Source organism: Ranitomeya variabilis, chromosome 5 (assembly GCF_051348905.1).
Source record: "Ranitomeya variabilis isolate aRanVar5 chromosome 5, aRanVar5.hap1, whole genome shotgun sequence".
Classification (NCBI taxonomy): Eukaryota; Metazoa; Chordata; class Amphibia; order Anura; family Dendrobatidae; genus Ranitomeya; species Ranitomeya variabilis.
In genome coordinates this window covers 76,393,482-76,412,932 of record NC_135236.1, presented here as the reverse complement: position 1 = coordinate 76,412,932, position 19,451 = coordinate 76,393,482, and the positions used below count along the sequence as shown (strand labels likewise).

The 19,451-nt window shown below is 45.8% G+C and overlaps 1 protein-coding gene across 1 annotated transcript in view; it reads left to right on the top strand.

Moving 5' to 3' along the window:
* The window catches only part of NOTCH3 (notch receptor 3), a 91,594-nt gene that overhangs the window by 38,886 nt on the left and 33,257 nt on the right, over nucleotides 1-19,451 (top strand). Inside the window, exon 2 of the mRNA XM_077262301.1 lies at nucleotides 4,662-4,743. Within this exon, the coding sequence (XP_077118416.1) occupies nucleotides 4,662-4,743 (82 nt within the window). The remainder of the gene's footprint in view (nucleotides 1-4,661; nucleotides 4,744-19,451) is intronic.

The following is a 19,451-nucleotide window of genomic DNA, read 5'->3' as shown; positions in this document are numbered from 1 at the left end:
GCGTCGCGGTCCGGTCCGCAAAGTACTGCAGTGCGCAGGCGCCGGGCCTCTCTGACCTTTCCGGGCACCTGCGCACTGCAGTACTTTGCTCTGCCCTCAACAGGGCAGACAAAGCACGCCGGAGCCGCAGCGTGAATACAAGAAGAGGATGTCATCGTAAGAAGATGGGAGGCCCCGGACCGCGACGCCCATCGGACCAGAACCTGACCGGGACTGCCCCTAGGTGAGTATAATCTAACCTCTTTTTCTCATCTTTCAGGATACATTGGGGGCTTATCTACAGCATTACAGAATGCTGTAGATAAGCCCCTGATGCTGGTGGGCTTAGCTCACCTTTGATTTTGGGGGTGACAGGTTCCCTTTAACATTTTGTTTACATCTGAAAGAAAATGCAAATTAGTCAGGAATGCAGCGACAGATGGAAGATATAAAGGGGTAGATGGGTTTGCATTTCAAATACTTGCATGCAGTTGAAGGCTGGGAGGGTTGATCTTACTAACAGATTAATTAAAGACACTGTTTGGATAGTGTCTTGCTCAGGATGACCATGATTTTAATTAAAGCTGGGTAATGCTTTATTTGCCCTCTGGGGAGCGCTGTGTTGATACTGAACACTTGATCTTGGACTCTTTACCTGGTTACTGATGAAGATCCAAAGAGTGTGATACCCTGTATGTAATCTAGTCATGGCCGAGGGACCCTCGTAAAACGCACATGGTTGTTCAAAGCTGATAATCCCTGTTAAATATTTTTCTGTGTACGTTTTTGGATGATGAAAAACTCGTTAAATGCTGTTCTGCCTTATATTTATCTCGTCAACTTCATGTCAGACAGGAGCGCGCCTAAACATGTTCACACCTTGCTTCTAGCTTTCATCTTGGATCCTTTTACAACTTCACTACTCGCCACCTTTCTTTTTTTTTTTTTTTTACTTTTGTGTGTTTTACGTGATTAAAATGCAAATATCTTTTGTAAATTTGGGGATTTTTTTTATTTCATTTTTTTTTTTTTTTATATAAAGAACATTAAGCAAAATGAAAATGTAAAGCAATAAAGAATGGACACCTAATGTTACCAAATTTTGTGGGAAAGTTATTTACTTTCTGCCTTCGTGTCGTGTGGCGTAAACTTTTATTGTATTGACAGTTTGTGTTACTGGCGGCTTGTTCTGCCACGGAGCAGGCCGCGGTGTTGGATGTCTCGTGTAGTAGGATTTTTGTTTTGCTTGTGCTAGAGGCCAGTCCTAAAAGCACAACCCCGTGTCCGAAACCCCTATAGATAGAGTAACCGCCACCCCTGCCTTATAGGATCACAATAGGCTTGACGCAGCCTTTGTCCCGTCTCAATACTAGGTATGTGTCTAAGGTTTCAGGTTAACATAAACCACAAAACGAAACCCCACCCGTAATTTTTGTATCCCCGTAAATAATCTGAGGAGGTGTAACATTCCCACGGTTCCCCACCCGAAAACAAAACAGAGAAATTATTACTGAACGGTCCCATTAACCCTGTCCCAGCACGACTCGCTGCCGTTTTATTAGTGCTGACAACTGCTTTAAAATATATTGCTTGTCATTATTTTGGGTGTGAAGTGGCTTTTATAGTAATTTTTTATTTTACTGGCTGCCAATTTGTAGGTCACAACTTAAGATCTTGATGAAACTTGTTGTGTTTTTCTTTTTTATATACTGTCGTCATCCACCACCACCCTTTCTAGCAATCGTGGGGTCCCAATGTTCAGCTAGCGCCATCAGTCCTTTACAGCCACCAATCGCGTTAGATGAGGAGTGGGCCATTAATTTTCCACAGGGGCCACATGAGACCGTGACTGTTCTCAAGGGCCGAACAATAGGCAAAAATTAATTCTACTCAATATTAATATCGATATATTAATTATATCACTTAATATCGAGTAGAATTAAGTAAGCGGACATCCTCCTAAATATCATTTGAACCCAAGTACAGCCCCTTCTGTATATCATATGAGCCCCCTTTATATACTGTAAAAGCCCCCACACAGCCTCCCTTTATATACTGCATGAGCCCCGCGCAGCCGCCGTGAGCCCCACGCAGCCTCCCCATGTCCGGCACAACGCCCCCATAGCCTCCCCATGTCCGGCACAACGCCCCCATAGCCTCCCCATGTCCGGCACAATGCCCCCATAGCCTCCTCATGTGCAGTACGACGCCCCCATAGTCTCCCCATGTGCAGCACGACGCCCCCATAGCCTCCCCATGTGCAGCACGACGCCCCCATAGCCTCCCCATGTGCAGCACGACGCCCCCATAGCCTCCCCATGTGCAGCACGACGCCCCCATAGCCTCCCCATGTGCAGTACGACGCCCCCATAGCCTCCTCATGTGCAGTACGACGCCCCCATAGTCTCCCCATGTGCAGTACGATGCCCCCATAGCCTCCCCTTGTGCAGTACGACGCCCCCACAGCCTCCCCATGCCCATCCAACATCCCATACACATGAAGAAAAATGAACACCACATACTCGCCTCGGTCCCGTCCCCTGGCGCTCTGCTTGTCTGCCTGCCTCCAGTGCGCTGACTCTTCGCAGCACACAGCTGACGTGATGAAATTACATCATCACGTCAGCGGTTTCACACGCTGATTGGTGGAGGAAGTGGACGGAGGCCCCTCCTCCACCAATGAAGTCAATGAAGATGGGGACAGCGAGTGGACGGGCGCGGTGCAGCTCGTGGACCTCAGTTTTCCAGCACCTTGGCTGTCTCGGTCCATGGGATGTGGCCCGCAGGCCGCAATTTGCCCAGGTCTGCGTTAGATGATTGATATTGTTCAGACAAACAATGCAGATCTCTCCCAACTCCCCCATATTCCGTACTGCTCGGCCGGAGCACTCTGCAGATCTCTCCAAACTCCCCCATACTCGGTAATGCTCAGCCCAGTGCTCCTCTGATCTCTCCCGTCTCCCCATACTCAGTAATGCTCAACCGAGCCCTTCGCGGATCTCTCCTGACTCCCCCATGCTTGATAATGATCGTCCGAGCGCTTCGCGGATCTTTCTCAACTCCCCCATACTCAGTAACGCTCAGCCAAGTGCTTCGGAGTTCTCTATTAAAGAGCCTTTACCAGACTCCTCTGGACTTGGTTTATCTCCTGGAGAACAAAAGGATCGGTCATGATGTTTTCCGGATCCTTCTCTTCCCTAACGTCATCTGTCAGAAGAGTTGGGAGATGCAAATATATTACTATTGACCGATCCTGCCAGGTTTAATATGTAAAGGGCCCTTACACATCAGGGTAGACTGATAGCGCACATGTCACCACTGCTCCCCTCAATGGGGAACTCGGGAACCTCAAACTTGTGATCAGTGGAGGCTTCACCAGTAGGACCCCAAGCGATCAGATATTGATCACTTCTTCTGTGGGTTAAAAAGGTCCATTTTGGGGAAATACCTTTTGTCCTTTTAGGATTATTGCCGCTTTCCATCCACTATCATTATACATACATTTTTGGATATTCTCTGGATAAGTTGCCCAGTCGCGATGTCTGAACACGGTCTACTGGTGCTTGGGCAGACCGTTTCATAATGACGGAAATGTGGACAAATTAGTCTTTTGAAGAGCCATTAGTACGGCTATGTTCACACAGAGGGTTCAGGTTTTTTTGTGTTTTTTTTTTTTTGGAGAAGAAACTGAGCTTTAGAGCCTACTCCAAATCTCCACACTCTTCCACTTCAACCTGGAGTTTCACTTCCAAAAAGACACCGCATGCACAATACCCTAAACCAATATTTTGGAAACTAAAAGGGGATAGATAGAAAATATATTACTGTGATTTGTGAAAAATAAAGAAGATGGTAAATGCTGCAGCCGATCAGCGGTTGCTGATTAGCTGCAGCGGTCACTTTGTTGTTGCTGAGAAAAGCAGCAAGAACTGCATGACTGTGGGAGGTAATTATCGAATAGCTTTAATTTTATATGGGGTGCTGAAATGACTTAGCGAGGGGTTGTCCAATAGTGGAGAACTCCTTTTTAAATTCTAAAATTCTGTCTGCCTCCAGTCACCACTAGAGGGAGCTTTTTGGGTAGTTTTATTGAATTCCTGGGCAAAACAGAGTGCAGTGAGCTCCCCCTAGTGGTGCCTGCTGGAAGTTTTGTATTTTAATGATGACCGTGACCACTGCCACTGGCTATGTTTAATGCAGATTTTTTTAATCTGTTTACTTTAAAAAAGTATTATTCAGCCGGGTGTACACTACAGTTCTGTGCACAGTTTGAGTATCTGGATAATGATGAAATATTGTTTAAGTGCATGATCCTTTTTTTTTTTTTTTTTTTAATTTCCTGGGGGGGGGGGTGGGGGGTGGAATGAGAAGTATTTTGGCAGCTGGATGCCTCCAGTTTAGACACGGTCATCACCACATTAGGGCCAGTCTAACAGCCAATTTTTAGCATGCCTGATTGGTTTCAGTCACAACGATAGGAGCTGTTGTACATTGAGAATATTCACATTTGATCATTGAAATGTGTGTAAAATCCACATTTCTGTCCCCCCCCCCCCCCCCCCCCCTGCAAAATTAGCTTTTTGTGTGTGCAGGACATTTGGTATATATTTTCTGTCTCGTGTTGGATACCTAGAGTTTGTTTTGTTTTTTTTCTCTAAAGTAATATGTTATGTTTTCCACAGGTTTCCAGTGTCTTGATATCTACAGACCGTGTCAGAATGGAGCTAAATGTACGATTTATTCTAATGGAGAGGCCTCCTGCATGTAAGTAGACTGGTTTAGACATGAAAAATCCAAATCTGAGTAGTCGGACGTCACGTCCCCTATAAAGCGAATGAGGCCCTGCTTCTGTGGCCCAACATGGCGGCGCTGATGAGCTGCAATACTGGACACAAGCCGTGGACAGGTGTGGTACTTGAGAAAGCGGACATGTTTTTTGAAACCATGAAGCCCTTGTGTAAAATTCTTGGGGGTATATCAGTAAACGTCTGGTGTTTCCAAATGATAAATCGCCAGATGTTCTAATCCTTTATAATTCCCATTACAGTGAAGGCAAAAAATATTAGCTTCATTATTATTATTATTATTATTATTATTTTCCTTTTACCAGTTAGTCTCACTGTTGGTTTCATTAGTACATGAGGATATTTGTGGTATAATGGCAGGTAGAGGGTGACAGACGCTGCACTGCGTGTGGAGGGCAGGTAGATGATGACAGACTCCGCACTGCAGGTAGAGGGTGACAGACCCCGCACTGCGTGTGGAGGGCAGGTAGATGATGACAGACTCCGCACTGCAGGTAGAGGGTGACAGACCCCGCACTGCGTGTGGAGGGCAGGTAGATGATGACAGACTCCGCACTGCAGGTAGAGGGTGACAGACTCCGCACTGCAGGTAGAGGGTGACAGACCCCGCACTGCGTGTAGATGATGACAGACGCTGCACTGCAGGTAGAGGGTGACAGACGCTGCACTGCGTGTAGATGATGACAGACGCTGCACTGCGTGTAGATGATGACAGACGCTGCACTGCGTGTAGATGATGACAGACGCTGCACTGCGTGTAGATGATGACAGACGCTGCACTGCGTGTAGATGATGACAGACGCTGCACTGCGTGTAGATGATGACAGACGCTGCACTGCGTGTAGATGATGACAGACGCTGCACTGCGTGTAGATGATGACAGACGCTGCACTGCGTGTAGATGATGACAGACGCTGCACTGCGTGTAGATGATGACAGACGCTGCACTGCGTGTAGATGATGACAGACGCTGCACTGCGTGTAGATGATGACAGACGCTGCACTGCGTGTAGATGATGACAGACGCTGCACTGCGTGTAGATGATGACAGACGCTGCACTGCGTGTAGATGATGAGACGCTGCACTGCGTGTAGATGATGACAGACGCTGCACTGCGTGTAGATGATGACAGACGCTGCACTGCGTGTAGATGATGACAGACGCTGCACTGCGTGTAGATGATGACAGACGCTGCACTGCGTGTAGATGATGACAGACGCTGCACTGCGTGTAGATGATGACAGACGCTGCACTGCGTGTAGATGATGACAGACGCTGCACTGCGTGTAGATGATGACAGACGCTGCACTGCGTGTAGATGATGACAGACGCTGCACTGCGTGTAGATGGTGACAGACGCTGCACTGCGTGTAGAGGGTGACAGACGCTGCACTGCAGGTAGAGGGTGACAGACGCTGCACTGCAGGTAGAGGGTGACAGACCCAGCACTGCGTGTGGAGGGCAGGTAGAGGGTGACAGACCCTGCACTGCGTGTGGAGGGCAGGTAGAGGGTGACAGACCCTGCACTGCGTGTGGAGGGCAGGTAGAGGGTGACAGACCCTGCACTGCGTGTGGAGGGCAGGTAGAGGGTGACAGACCCTGCACTGCGTGTGGAGGGCAGGTAGAGGGTGACAGACCCTGCACTGCGTGTGGAGGGCAGGTAGAGGGTGACAGACCCTGCACTGCGTGTGGATGATGACAGGCCCTGCACTGCAGGTAGAGGGTGACAGACCCTGCACTGCGTGTGGATGATGACAGACCCAGCACTGCAGGTAGAGGGTGACAGACCCTGCACTGCAGGTGGAGGGCAACTATGGGGCTCAGTTTTTTTTGTTCTCCTTTTTTTTTTTTTCACAATTTTTTTTCGCCCTCAGCAAAAAATGCTCTTAATTGGGGGACCATGACATGGGGCAGATGTGGTTTGGCCACTAAACCAGGAAATAGGATTTGTTCAGGGTAAGGGCTTCAGCATTGCACCCGGTAATGGGGGAGGGTAAGTATATCGTCAGGTCTGGGGTGGTAAATGAATTTAGAGCTCTCTTATCTAATCTGCACTCCTAAAAGAAAAAAAAAATTCTGTTATTTTTGCTGTAGCCTGCTGCTCATGGTTCATACTGTTCAGGCTTCTCCCAGGTTGACGTCTGTGAACGTTATATAATTCAGTATGGTGTGTATACCATGGGCTTCATTCGTCAGTCAGTCAGTATGGCCTACTAGCCCATAGCAACCAGTCTGTTGTTCCTATGAGCAACTGTCCATTTAGCTTTGATAAAAAGTCCCCAGAATTGTCTTGATGTGTGCGACATATAACCGAGGTATGTGAAGAGGATGGCGGTAAACTGTGTGCACATGATGTATGCACGGAGGGAGGTGGCAGTATACCGCATAGCCGTGTCTGAGGAGGACGCTGGGTGTAGTAGTCAATGCGGAGTATGTTGGGTGTTAACTGTATATATGATTTAGTTGTGTGCGAAGAGGACGGTGATGTCGTGAGTACATGGTGTATAGCGATGTATGATCCTAGCAGTACACGGTGTATACATGCTATAGTAGTATATGAGGGGGATGTCTGTCAGTATACTATGTATACGATATATAGGAGCATAAATGGAGGATGCTGGCAGTGTACTGTGTGACCTTCGTATTTGGTAATATGAGGAGGATACCTGGCGGTATGCTGTATATAGAACTTGTATATAAGGAGGATGCCTGGCGGTATGCTGTATATATAATATGTATATGAGGAGGATGCCTGGCGGTATGCTGTATATATAATATGTATATGAGGAGCTTACCTGGCACTGTGCTGTATATATAACATCTATATGGGGAGGATACATGGCTGTATGCTGTATATAACCTGTATATGAGAAGGATACCTGGCACTGTGCTGTATATATAACCTGTATATGGTGAGGATACATGGCTGTATGCTGTATATAACCTGTATTTGAGGAGATACCTGGCACTGTGCTGTATATATAACCTGTATATGGTGAGGATACATGGCACTATGCTGTATATATAACATGTACCGTATATGGGGAGGATAATTGGCAGTATGCTGTGTATATATAACATGTATATGGGGAGGATACCTAGAAGTATGCTGTGTATATAACATGTATATGGGGAAGATATCTGCCAGTATACTCTGTGTGTGTGTGTGTGTGTGTGTATAACATGTATATGGGGAGGATACCTGGCAGTATGCTGTATATATATCATGTATTCGAGGCGGATACCTGGTGGTATGCTGTGTATATATATTGAATGTATATGAGGTGTATGCCTGGCAGTGACATGTAACATGATGTACACTGCTCAAAAAAAAGAGGAGCACTGCCAGAGCCCTGCAAAATGACCTCCAGCAGGCCACTAACAGCCATGTGTCTGCTCAAACTGTCAGAAACAGACTCCATGAGGATGGTCTGAGTGCCCGATGTCCACAGATGGGGGTTGTGCTCACAGCCCAACAACGTGCAGGACCCTTGGCATTTGCCACAGAGCACCAGGATTGGCAAATTCAACACTCGCGCCCTGTGTTCTTCACCGATGAAAGCAGGTTCACACTGATCACATGTGACAGACGTGACAGAGTCTGGAGACGCCGTGGAGAACGTTTTGCTGCCTTTAACGTCCTCCAGCATGACCGGTTTGGCAGTGGGTCAGTAATGGTGTGGGGTGGCATTTCTTTGGAGGACTGCACAGCCCTCCATGTGCTCGCCAGAGGTAGCCTGACTGCCATTAGGTACTGAGATGAGGTCCTCAGACCCCTTGTGAGACAATATGCTGGTGCCGTTGGCCCTGGGTTCCTTTTGATGCATGACAATGTTAGACCTCATGTGGCTGGAGTGTGTCAGCAGTTCCTGTATGATGAAGGCATTGAAGCTATGGACTGGCCTGAACTTCTACAGACCTGAATCCAGTCGAGCACATCTGGGACATCATGTCTCGTTCCATCCACCAACACCACATTGCATCACAGACTGTCTAGGAGTTGACTGATGCTTTAATCCAGGTCTGGGAGGAGATCCCTCAGGAGAACAGCCGCTGCCTCATCAAGAGCATGCCCAGGCATTGTAGGGAGGTCATACAGGCACGTGGAGGCCACACACACTAATGAGCATCATTTCCTTGTCTTGAGGAATTTCCACTGAAGTTGGACCAGCCTGGAATTTGATTTTCCACTTTGAGTATCATTCCAAATCCAGACCTCCATTGCATACTAATTTTGTTTACATTGATCATTTTTATGTTTTATTGTTCTCAACGCATTCCTCTATGTAGTGAATAAAGATTTGCAACTGGAATATTTCATTCAGTGACATCTAGGATGTGGTATTTGTGTTCCCTGTTTTTTGTTTTTTTTGTGCAGTGTATATAACCTGTACATGAGGAGGATGCTGGTAGTACTGTATATAGTAGTATATTTGAACAATACCCTGGCAGCATACTCTGTATATATGGTTTAAAGAAGTACCGTATATAAATGTTATGTAGTATGAGGATGCTGGTGATATACGATATAAGAATGAGAAGACTGTGTACACATGGCATAAAATGAGCATGCCTGGTGATATACTGTATATGCATTTTATATAGCGGTATATGAGGAGGATACTGGCGGTATACTGTGTATATATGAATATAATATCAAAGAAACCGAAAGCATAATAGGTCAAACCCGGGGAAAAGAAACACAAGTGTGATAAATAATAATAACCCGGGGACTTAATTCATTGCTCCAATAACATTATATAAAAGGAGAAACAAGAGCCTAGAGTACAAATGTACAAAATACTTTATTAAAGGATGCAAATATAAAACATGAGACTGAGCAAAAGAATGAGGATATCACGACAAAAAATGGAGGGGAACAACAAGGATGGACAACTCTGCCCGTCCACCCCCCAGCCCTAGATATCGCCAATATGGAAGGGTATAGATAAAAGATGACAAATAATAGGTGCCAATATAGCACGTGGTGCTAGGGAGATGGAAAGCACAAGGTACATATTGTAAGAGGCTGCTGGATGGTCATACATAGCAAACAATCTCAGGGCCAATGCCCAATATATTTATATATAGACCGGCCACACAGCAATAATAGAGAGGGGTACCATGCTTACCGCAATAAAGGGAGGAGGACAGGAGAGGGTCCCACCGGTGGAGAAGCCCCAACGCACGTTTCGCAGCGCTCAAACGCTGCTTTTTCAAGGGGATGTAGTGTGTACAGGATGCAGGACCTGCTTTTACCCTCCCTGACCCTGATCACATGGCCGGCGGCCTCCAATCATGTTGGCGCTGTCGGCGCATGCGCACTGCGGCGGAGCGGCGCCGCACAAGGACCTGGCGTCAAGCCAGATGCGCAGACCAGGAGAAAAATCTCCCTTTATTGCGGTAAGCATGGTACCCCTCTCTATTATTGCTGTGGCCGGTCTATATATAAATATATTGGGCATTGGCCCTGAGATTGTTTGCTATGTATGACCATCCAGCAGCCTCTTACAATATGTACCTTGTGCTCTCCATCTCCCTAGCACCACGTGCTATATTGGCACCTATTATTTGTCATCTTTTATCTATACCTTTCCACATTGGTTATATCTAGGGCTGGGGGGTGGACGGGCAGAGTTGTCCATCCTTGTTGTTCCCCTCCATTTTTTGTCGTGATAACCTCATTCTTTTGCTCAGTCTCATGTTTTATATTTGCATCCTTTAATAAAGTATTTTGTACATTTGTACTCTAGGCTCTTGTTTCTCCTTTTATATAAAAGTATATATGAATATAGTAGTATATGAGGAGGATACTGGCGGTATACTGTGTGTGTATATATGTTGTATAGTGGTATATGAGGAGGATACTGACGGTATACTGTGTATATATGAATATAGTAGTATATGAGGAGGATACTGGCGGTATACTGTGTGTACATATGTTATATAGTAGTATAAGAGGAGGATACTGGCGGTATACTGTGTATATATGAATATAGTAGTATATGAGGAGGATACTGGCGGTATACTGTGTATATATGAATATAGTAGTATATGAGGAGGATACTGGCGGTATACTGTGTATATATGAATATAGTAGTATATGAGGAGGATACTGGCGGTATACTGTGTGTACATATGTTATATAGTAGTATAAGAGGAGGATACTGGCGGTATACTGTGTATATATGAATATAGTAGTATATGAGGAGGATACTGACGGTATACTGTGTATATATGAATATAGTAGTATATGAGGAGGATACTGGCGGTATACTGTGTGTACATATGTTATATAGTAGTATAAGAGGAGGATACTGGCGGTATACTGTGTATATATGAATATAGTAGTATATGCTGAGTGTATGAATGTTATATAGTAGTATGTGAGGAGGATGCTGACATTTTATTTTCTATATATATTATAATTGTATTTGGTGAACGTGCTGGTGGTATACTGTATAGACTATATTGAATATAGTAGTATAAGAGGAGGATGCTGGCGGTGTGCTCTGTATACACGTTATATAGCGGTATAAGAGGAGGATACTGGCGGTGTGTTCTGTATACACGTTATATAGCAGTATAAGAGGAGGATACTGGCGGTGTGTTCTGTATACACGTTATATAGCAGAATAAGAGGAGTATGCTGGCGGTGTGCTCTGTATACACGTTATATAGCGGTATAAGAGGAGGATACTGGCGGTGTGCTCTGTATACACGTTATATAGCGGTATAAGAGGAGGATGCTGGCGGTGTGCTCTGTATACACGTTATATAGTGGTATAAGAGGAAGATGCTGGCGGTGTGCTCTTTATACACGTTATATAGCGGTATAAGGAGGTTGCTGGCGGTGTGCTCTGTATACACGTTATATAGCGGTATAAGAGGAGGATACTGGGGGTGTGCTCTGTATACACGTTATATAGTGGTATAAGAGGAAGATGCTGGCGGTGTGCTCTTTATACACGTTATATGTTGGTATAAGAGGAGGATGCTGGCAGTGCGCTCTGTATACACGTTATATAGCGGTATGTGAGGAGGTTGCTGGCGGTGTGCTCTGGATGCTGTGTGTACGCTGTATGTATATACTGTGCAACAGTACAGGGGAATGTCTGTACGGTGGATGTTGTGTGTGGCAGACAGTGTGTGCGATGGTGTAGTGGGCAGGGGGACGGTTGGCCCTGTCGCTGGCACAGTTGCCGATTGTTCTCTGTATTCCTGTAGAGCAGTGATGGGTTTCACTCGCACACCGCAGGGCAAACCTCCGAGAAGGAGAAGAACAGGTTGTATTCTCAGGGCGTGTGCACGAGGGGAGGAAAGCTGAGTACCAGGGAGTGCCTGACAGGTGCACCGAACAAAGGCTGAAGATCCTGTGAAGGTGCGCGGAGCAGTCTACACAGTGTACAGATGTGGGACCCATAGGAGCTGACAGTCTAACCGCTGCCGCGTGCAGTAGTCCTGGCGCCCAGCTCTGTGTTCCTCTAGGACTTGCACTTCTATGTCCCTGTGTATCGCAGTTACACAATCTACGTAAAGTAAAATGACCATGTCTGCAAACCCAAACTAAGATTGGCGGTCTCCGGGCCCCCGGGGCCCCCGCAGCCTTCCACAGAGCAGCCAGTGTCGCGTGTTTGTGAGAACTAGCTCAACTTACCCTGTATTCATCCATGACCCGACCATAGGGCTCCACCCATGTAATACAAGCTGCATTAAGCAATGTCTGGCATGTGCTCTTCACCATGTTTTGTTTTGTAATTTTTTTTTTTTCACTATTAATCACCTTTTTGCCTCCAGATTACCCTTTTCTAAAACGTGCGGTGATACTGCCTTAGGCATTTGATAGTATAGAATTGCAAAACTATTAGAATTTCCAGATTAAAGGAATTAAGCGATTTGACATGCAATGTCTAGCTTCCTTAATTCAGCACTGCAATGTTACAGCAAAGTCAACTGTAACATGTTTGCTCACCCCCCCACCATGGTGGCCGGCCTTGGCTCTCCCTCCTCCCCTCCTTACGGGGCCAGCCTTGGCTCCCCCCTCCTCAAAGGGGCCGTCCTTGGCTCCCCCTCCTCCTCAAAGGGGCAGTCCTTGGCTCCCCCTCCTCCTCAAAGGGGCCGGCCTTGGCTCCCCCTCCTCCTCAAAGGGGCCGGCCTTGGCTCCCCCTCCTCCTCAAAGGGGCCGGCCTTGGCTCCCCCTCCTCCTCAAAGGGGCCGGCCTTGGCTCCCCCTCCTCCTCAAAGGGGCCGGCCTTGGCTCCCCCTCCTCCTCAAAGGGGCCGGCCTTGGCTCCCCCTCCTCCTCAAAGGGGCCGGCCTTGGCTCCCCCTCCTCCTCAAAGGGGCCGGCCTTGGCTCCCCCTCCTCCTCAAAGGGGCCGGCCTTGGCTCCCCCTCCTCCTCAAAGGGGCCGGCCTTGGCTCTCCCTCCTCCTCAAAGGGGCCGGCCTTGGCTCTCCCTCCCCACCCCTTATGGGGGCCGGCCTTGGCTCTCCCTCCCCACCCCTTATGGGGGCCGGCCTTGGCTCTCCCTCCCCACCCCTTATGGGGGCCGGCCTTGGCTCTCCCTCCCCACCCCTTATGGGGGCCGGCCTTGGCTCTCCCTCCCCACCCCTTATGGGGGCCGGCCTTGGCTCTCCCTCCCCACCCCTTATGGGGGCCGGCCTTGGCTCTCCCTCCCCACCCCTTATGGGGGCCGGCCTTGGCTCTCCCTCCCCACCCCTTATGGGGGCCGGCCTTGAGTCAAGAGCTTGACTATCGGCCATGTTTATGCTTCTGGAGAATTCATTGTGAGTAATTTTAGACGGCTGCCTACCATAACAAGCAAAATTTGTTCTATCCAATTTAAACGTCAATGTAAAGCAACCCTCTTTCCTGCCACTAAAAAAGCGAGTAGACATTTCTCATGTAAAGTCCTTCTGTTTGCTTTCTCCTCTGAGACTGACATTTAGGGCTTCCTGCTTCCAAGATGGCCTACAGAGTAGTGTACTGGAAAGTCTAAACCATGACTCCCCTGTCTTTCCTGTGCATTAATTTCCATCTTGGATGCAGGAGGGCCAGAACCTTCGTTCTTGGAGGTGGATGCTTCAGTAGATAAACCGAGGGCACCAGGGGCCAAACCGAGGGCAGCAAGAGGCAAACTGAGGGCAGCAGGGTGTTAACGGGGCGGCAGGCGGCAAACGGGGCGCTAGGCACCACTTCTGGTAAAGGTGTTCTGCTTTAATACCTCACAAATTCCATGGACTGGAGGGGTGCTGCTTCAAAAAGTCTTTTTTTTTTTTTTCTGAAGCCCTTTTAGTTTGGAAATTTCCTAGCTAAAGGACACAAACACCGATGACCCCTCTGAAGCAACAAATAAGAGGTACATTTTTTTGTGTGTTAACAACTGGGCTTTTTTTTATACTATTACATTTTTTTTTTTTTTTAAGTTTTAGCAATTTTTCTTTAATCTTTGCCTCTGAGCCGTTGTTGTTTTTTCCACACAGTAGATGGAAAAGAGCGTGAGAGCGCGCCCCATTCATGTCGATCTATATGTTAAGGAGTTAGGTTCCTTTTGTCTGTACCACTGTTCGTCAAGGACCCTGTGATCTTAAAAACTGTGTCAATGTTTGCAAATGCTCACACACATACAAATCTCACAATTTAAAGACCTGTATGAGACGGCTGAGGAAAAAAAAAAAACATCGTGGGAAACGAGCGTCAAACAGAACTTGCTAAACGGGTCTGGTTAGTAGCTCAGGGGTGCGGGAGAGCGTGGGGTGGAGTGCAGTACGCATGCCAGCGCAGATAAACCCATCATATATGCCTGACTAATTAGGACTCCTAGGCCCTATAATGCCACCCGGGCCTCTTCCTATACAATGACGCACCCAGTGCACCTTTTATTAATAGTCTCGTTTTTGTTTTGTTTTGTTTTTTAGCCTTTTTAGGATTTTATTCTTAGATTTTTTTTTCACAGGTGTAACCTAGTCGGGTCATGTTTCAACCACCCACGCCAAACCGTAATGATGCCATGCTTGGCCCTAGGCACTGACATAAGCATCTCCAGGCAGATGATGACATGACTTATAGATTTTTTTTTCCCCTTTTTTTTTTTTTTTTTTTTTTCCTTCCTCCCTTTCCGGATGTGTATAGACCCCAGAGGAAAAAAGAAAGAAAAAAAAAAAAAGGAAGAACAGGGAACGGGATAAAACTAAAATATTTATCCCCCTCGTGTAGAATTATGTTCAAGTCCAGCTGTCTCACGAAGGGGGGCATGCAGGGGGATCGTGGGAAATCGGAACAGAGCTAGAACATCTGGTTTTCCTCTGGATTAATATATCCACCTGTCCTTGCCATTTTTTTGTGGCTGTGTATTTTCGATTTTGTTTTCTCCCATTAAACTCATTGCCACCCCGGTACTGCAGCGTAGAAACCCAATCTCTGTCCTTCCAAGGTTGCAGTGGATTCTGGGAGTTCTTTGTCTTTTTTTGAGGTTTTGGCAGAAGTTGTGTTTTTTTTTTTTTGTTTTTTTTTTGGCTGTTCTTCTACCAAGTTTCTCTAGTTTTAAATTAGAAGTCTGCAGCACATTCTTTCAGTATTATGTCGCTTTCACCCATTAACTCGTTGTTGCTTTTTTTTGGTACTTAAAGTGTAAAAGTCATCTATGGACTAAAAATTAAAATCAATAGTACATGGGAAACTGAGCCACTTTGTACTGGTTATATACAGCGGGTGAAGTAAGTATTGAACACATCACCAATTTTCGAATTAAATATATTTGTAAAGGTGCTATTGGTATGAAATTATCTCCAGATGTCACTAACAACCCATCCAATCCACACAGGCAAAGTAATGAAACCATAGATGTCCATAAATTATATCTAATAATAAGAAATGACACAGGGAAAAAGTAATGAAAACATGAAGACAGAGGTGCAAAAAGCCTTGGAAAGTCATGACATCAGCTGAAATCTATCAGTAATTAGAAAGCAATCTTGACACGAAGTGAAAAATATCAGCTGGTTTAACTGATGGCCTATAAGGTGCCACACCACAAACATCTCATGATGGGTAAAACCAGTGAGCTGTCTCAAGACCTTCACAACCTTATTGTTCCAAAGCATACTGATGACATTGCTTACAGAAGAATTTCTAAACTACTGAAGGTTCCAGTGAGCAATATTTAGACCATAATCCGGAAGTGGAAAGAACCTCGGTGATCAGGTAAAAAATTCTCCATTAATAGGGAAAATTAGCATATGGATGCAGGGAAGCAGGTAGTGGTGGAAAACAGCCATTTTGTATCGGTCGGATGCTTCAACGGGGTCCAAAAAGTAATGCACTCAACGTCCATGGCCGTATGCACGCTCACTGCACAAGTCTCCATTGTTGAACAAAAAGAATGTTCCAGCGCATTTAAAGTATGCTCAACAACATTTAGACAAGCCTGTGAAATACTGGGAGAATATAGTCTGGTCAGATGAGACCAAATCTGAACTCTTTGGATGTCATAATACACACACCATATTTGGAGTCCAAAAGGCACTGAATATCACTCCAAAAACAACATACCAACAGTGAAGTTTGGAGGTAGAACATTATGGTATTGGGCTATTTTTCAGCATACGGCACCTCCAAGCTTCAGACCATTGAAGGAAGGATGAATGTACCGGGACATTCTTGATAAAAAATCTGCTGCCATCTACCAGGATGATGAAGATGAAATGGAGAACATTTCAGCAAGACATTGATCCCAATCACAACAGCCAAGGAAACTATCAATTGGTTTCAAAGAAATAAAGCTGCTAGAATGGCCCAGCCAATCACCGACCTGAATCCAATAGAACATTTTTGGAAGGCCCTAATGGTCAGCATTCATAGGAGCCCATGGGACCTTCAGAATGTGAAGAGTATTTGTGTAAAAGAATGGGCCAAAATCACACTTGAGCAATGCCTGTGACTAGTTTCTCCATACAGGATGAGTCTTGAAGCTGTCATCACCACCAAAGGCTTTTGTATGTAATATTAAATATCAGTAAGCATGTTCAACACTTTTTTGTCGTTTCTCATTATTACACATAACTTTACTTAATTTATGGACACCTCGTTTTGATTTTATTTCCTCTGTGGATTGGATGGGTTGTTAACGACATCTGGTGAGAATTTCATTTCAATAGCACCTTTAGAAATATATTTACTTAGAAACTTGGTGACATGTTCAATGCTTATTTCACCCACTGTATCTTGGCAGAGAAATCTGCTTCTTAATCCTCCTGTATTGAGCTTTCACTCTTAAAGGGGTTATCCGGCCTTGGGGTACAAGTATATAGTCACTTTGTGACTGCAGATTTATGAACCCTCAGTGTGCTCTGTCAGGACTCTCCGATGCTGGTGGCGGGCTTATGACCACAAGTATGCAATGGGCATACATGCAGTCACATGCAGACTAGACATGCTCGGTTACACTAAATGCAAGTGAATGGAGCAAGGCCGGACATGTCTAGTCAGAATGTGGCCGGAAGTATTAAAATCTTATCTCTTGACTGTGCCAGCTCCCGGTACCGCAGCATCCTCACAGCGCCCCGTGCCCAGGTTGTGCGCATTCACAAGACTGCAGTCTTATACTCCAAGGCCTGACAGACGCCTTCTAATTCATGGCTAAAATCTGTCTTCAGTGAAGACAGATTTTCCCATTACTGAGAGAGGAGATTTGGTATTGGTGCTTTTAAAATACTATGGAGGAAATGGGAGGCACTAAAGTGTTTGGTTGGTGTCCGGCTGCCGATACCCCGCAAAACACAAGAATTGGTGATGATATTTATATCGCTGAGGCCGATTTAACCCATCGGTATTTTGCAATCAGAGTACAGACCTCGATGGGTGGACCGGCCGCCAGTGCACAAACATGGCCACCTCCTATATACAGTCATGGCCAAAAGTATTGACACCCCTGCAGTTCTGTCAGATAATACTCAGTTTCTTCCTGAAAATGATTGCAATCACAAATTCTTTGGTATTATTATCTTTATTTAATTTGTCTTAAATGAAAAAACACAAAAGAGAATGAAGCAAAAAGCAAAACATTGATCATTTCACACAAAACTCCAAAAATGGGCCGGACAAAAGTATTGGCACCCTCAGCCTAATACTTGGTTGCACAACCTTTAGCCAAAATAACTGCGACCAACCGCTTCCGGTAACCATCAATGAGTTTCTTACAATGCTCTGCTGGAATTTTAGACCATTCTTCTTTGGCAAACGGCTCCAGGTCCCTGATATTTGAAGGGCGCCTTCTTCAAACTGCCATTTTTAGATCTCTCCACAGGTGTTCTATGAGATTCATGTCTGGACTCCTTGCTGGCCACCTTAGAAGTCTCCAGTGCTTTCTCTCAAACCATTTTCTAGTGCTTTTTGAAGTGTGTTTTGGGTCATTGTCCTGCTGGAAGACCCATGACCTCTGAGGGAGACCCAGCTTTCTCACACTGGGCCCTACATTATGCTGCAAAATTTGTTGGTAGTCTTCAGACTTCATAATGCCATGCACACAGTCAAGCAGTCCAGTGCCAGAGGCAGCAAAGCAACCCCAAAACATCAGGGAACCTCCGCCATGTTTGACTGTAGGGACCGTGTTCTTTTCTTTGAATGCCTCTTTTTTTTTCTCCTGTAAACTCTATGTTGATGCCTTTGCCCAAAAAGCTCTACTTTTGTCTCATCTGACAGAAAACATTCTTCCAAAACGTTTTAGGCTTTTTCAGGTAAGTTTTGGCAAACTCCAGCCTGGCTTTTTTATGTCTCAGGGTAAGAAGTGGGGTCTTCCTGGGTCTCCTACCATACAGTCCCTTTTCATTCAGACGCCGACGGATAGTATGGGTTGGCAGTGTTGTACCCTCGGACTGCAGGGCAGCTTGAACTTGTTTGGATGTTAGTTGAGGTTCTTTATCCAACATCCGCACAATCTTGCGTTGAAATCTCTTGTCAATTTTTCTTTTCCGTCCACATCTAGGGAGGTTAGCCACAGTGCCATGGGCTTTAAACTTCTTGATGACACTGCGCACGGTAGACACAGGAACATTCAGGTCTTTGGAGATGGACTTGTAGCCTTGAGATTGCTCATGCTTCCTCACAATTTGGTTTCTCAAGTCCTCAGACAGTTCTTTGGTCTTCTTTCTTTTCTCCATGCTCAATGTGGTACAAGGACACAGGACAGAGGTTGAGTCAAGTTTAATCCATGTTAACTGGCTGCAAGTGTGATTTAGTTATTGCCAACACCGGTTAGGTGCCACAGGTCAGTTACAGGTGCTGTTAATTACACAAATTAGAGAAGCATTACATGATTTTTCGAACAGTGCCAATACTTTTGTCCACCCCCTTTTTTATGTTTGGTGTGGAATTATATCCAATTTGGCTTTAGGACAATTCTTTTTGTGTTTTTTCATTTAAGACAAATTAAATTCTTTGGTATTATTACCTTCATTTGTGTTTGCAATCATTTTCAGGAAGAAACTGAGTATTATCTGACAGAATTGCAGGGGTGGCAATACTTTTGGCCATGACTGTATGTCCTATGGGGCTGGTAAGTTCGGGATAGGAGACTGTCGGCCGCTCCGTGCGTCAAGGTGTGTACTTTAGACTTCAGAATGGCAGGTGTCTTAATTGTGTAATTTTCAGCTTCACCTGTGGCGGCACTGCA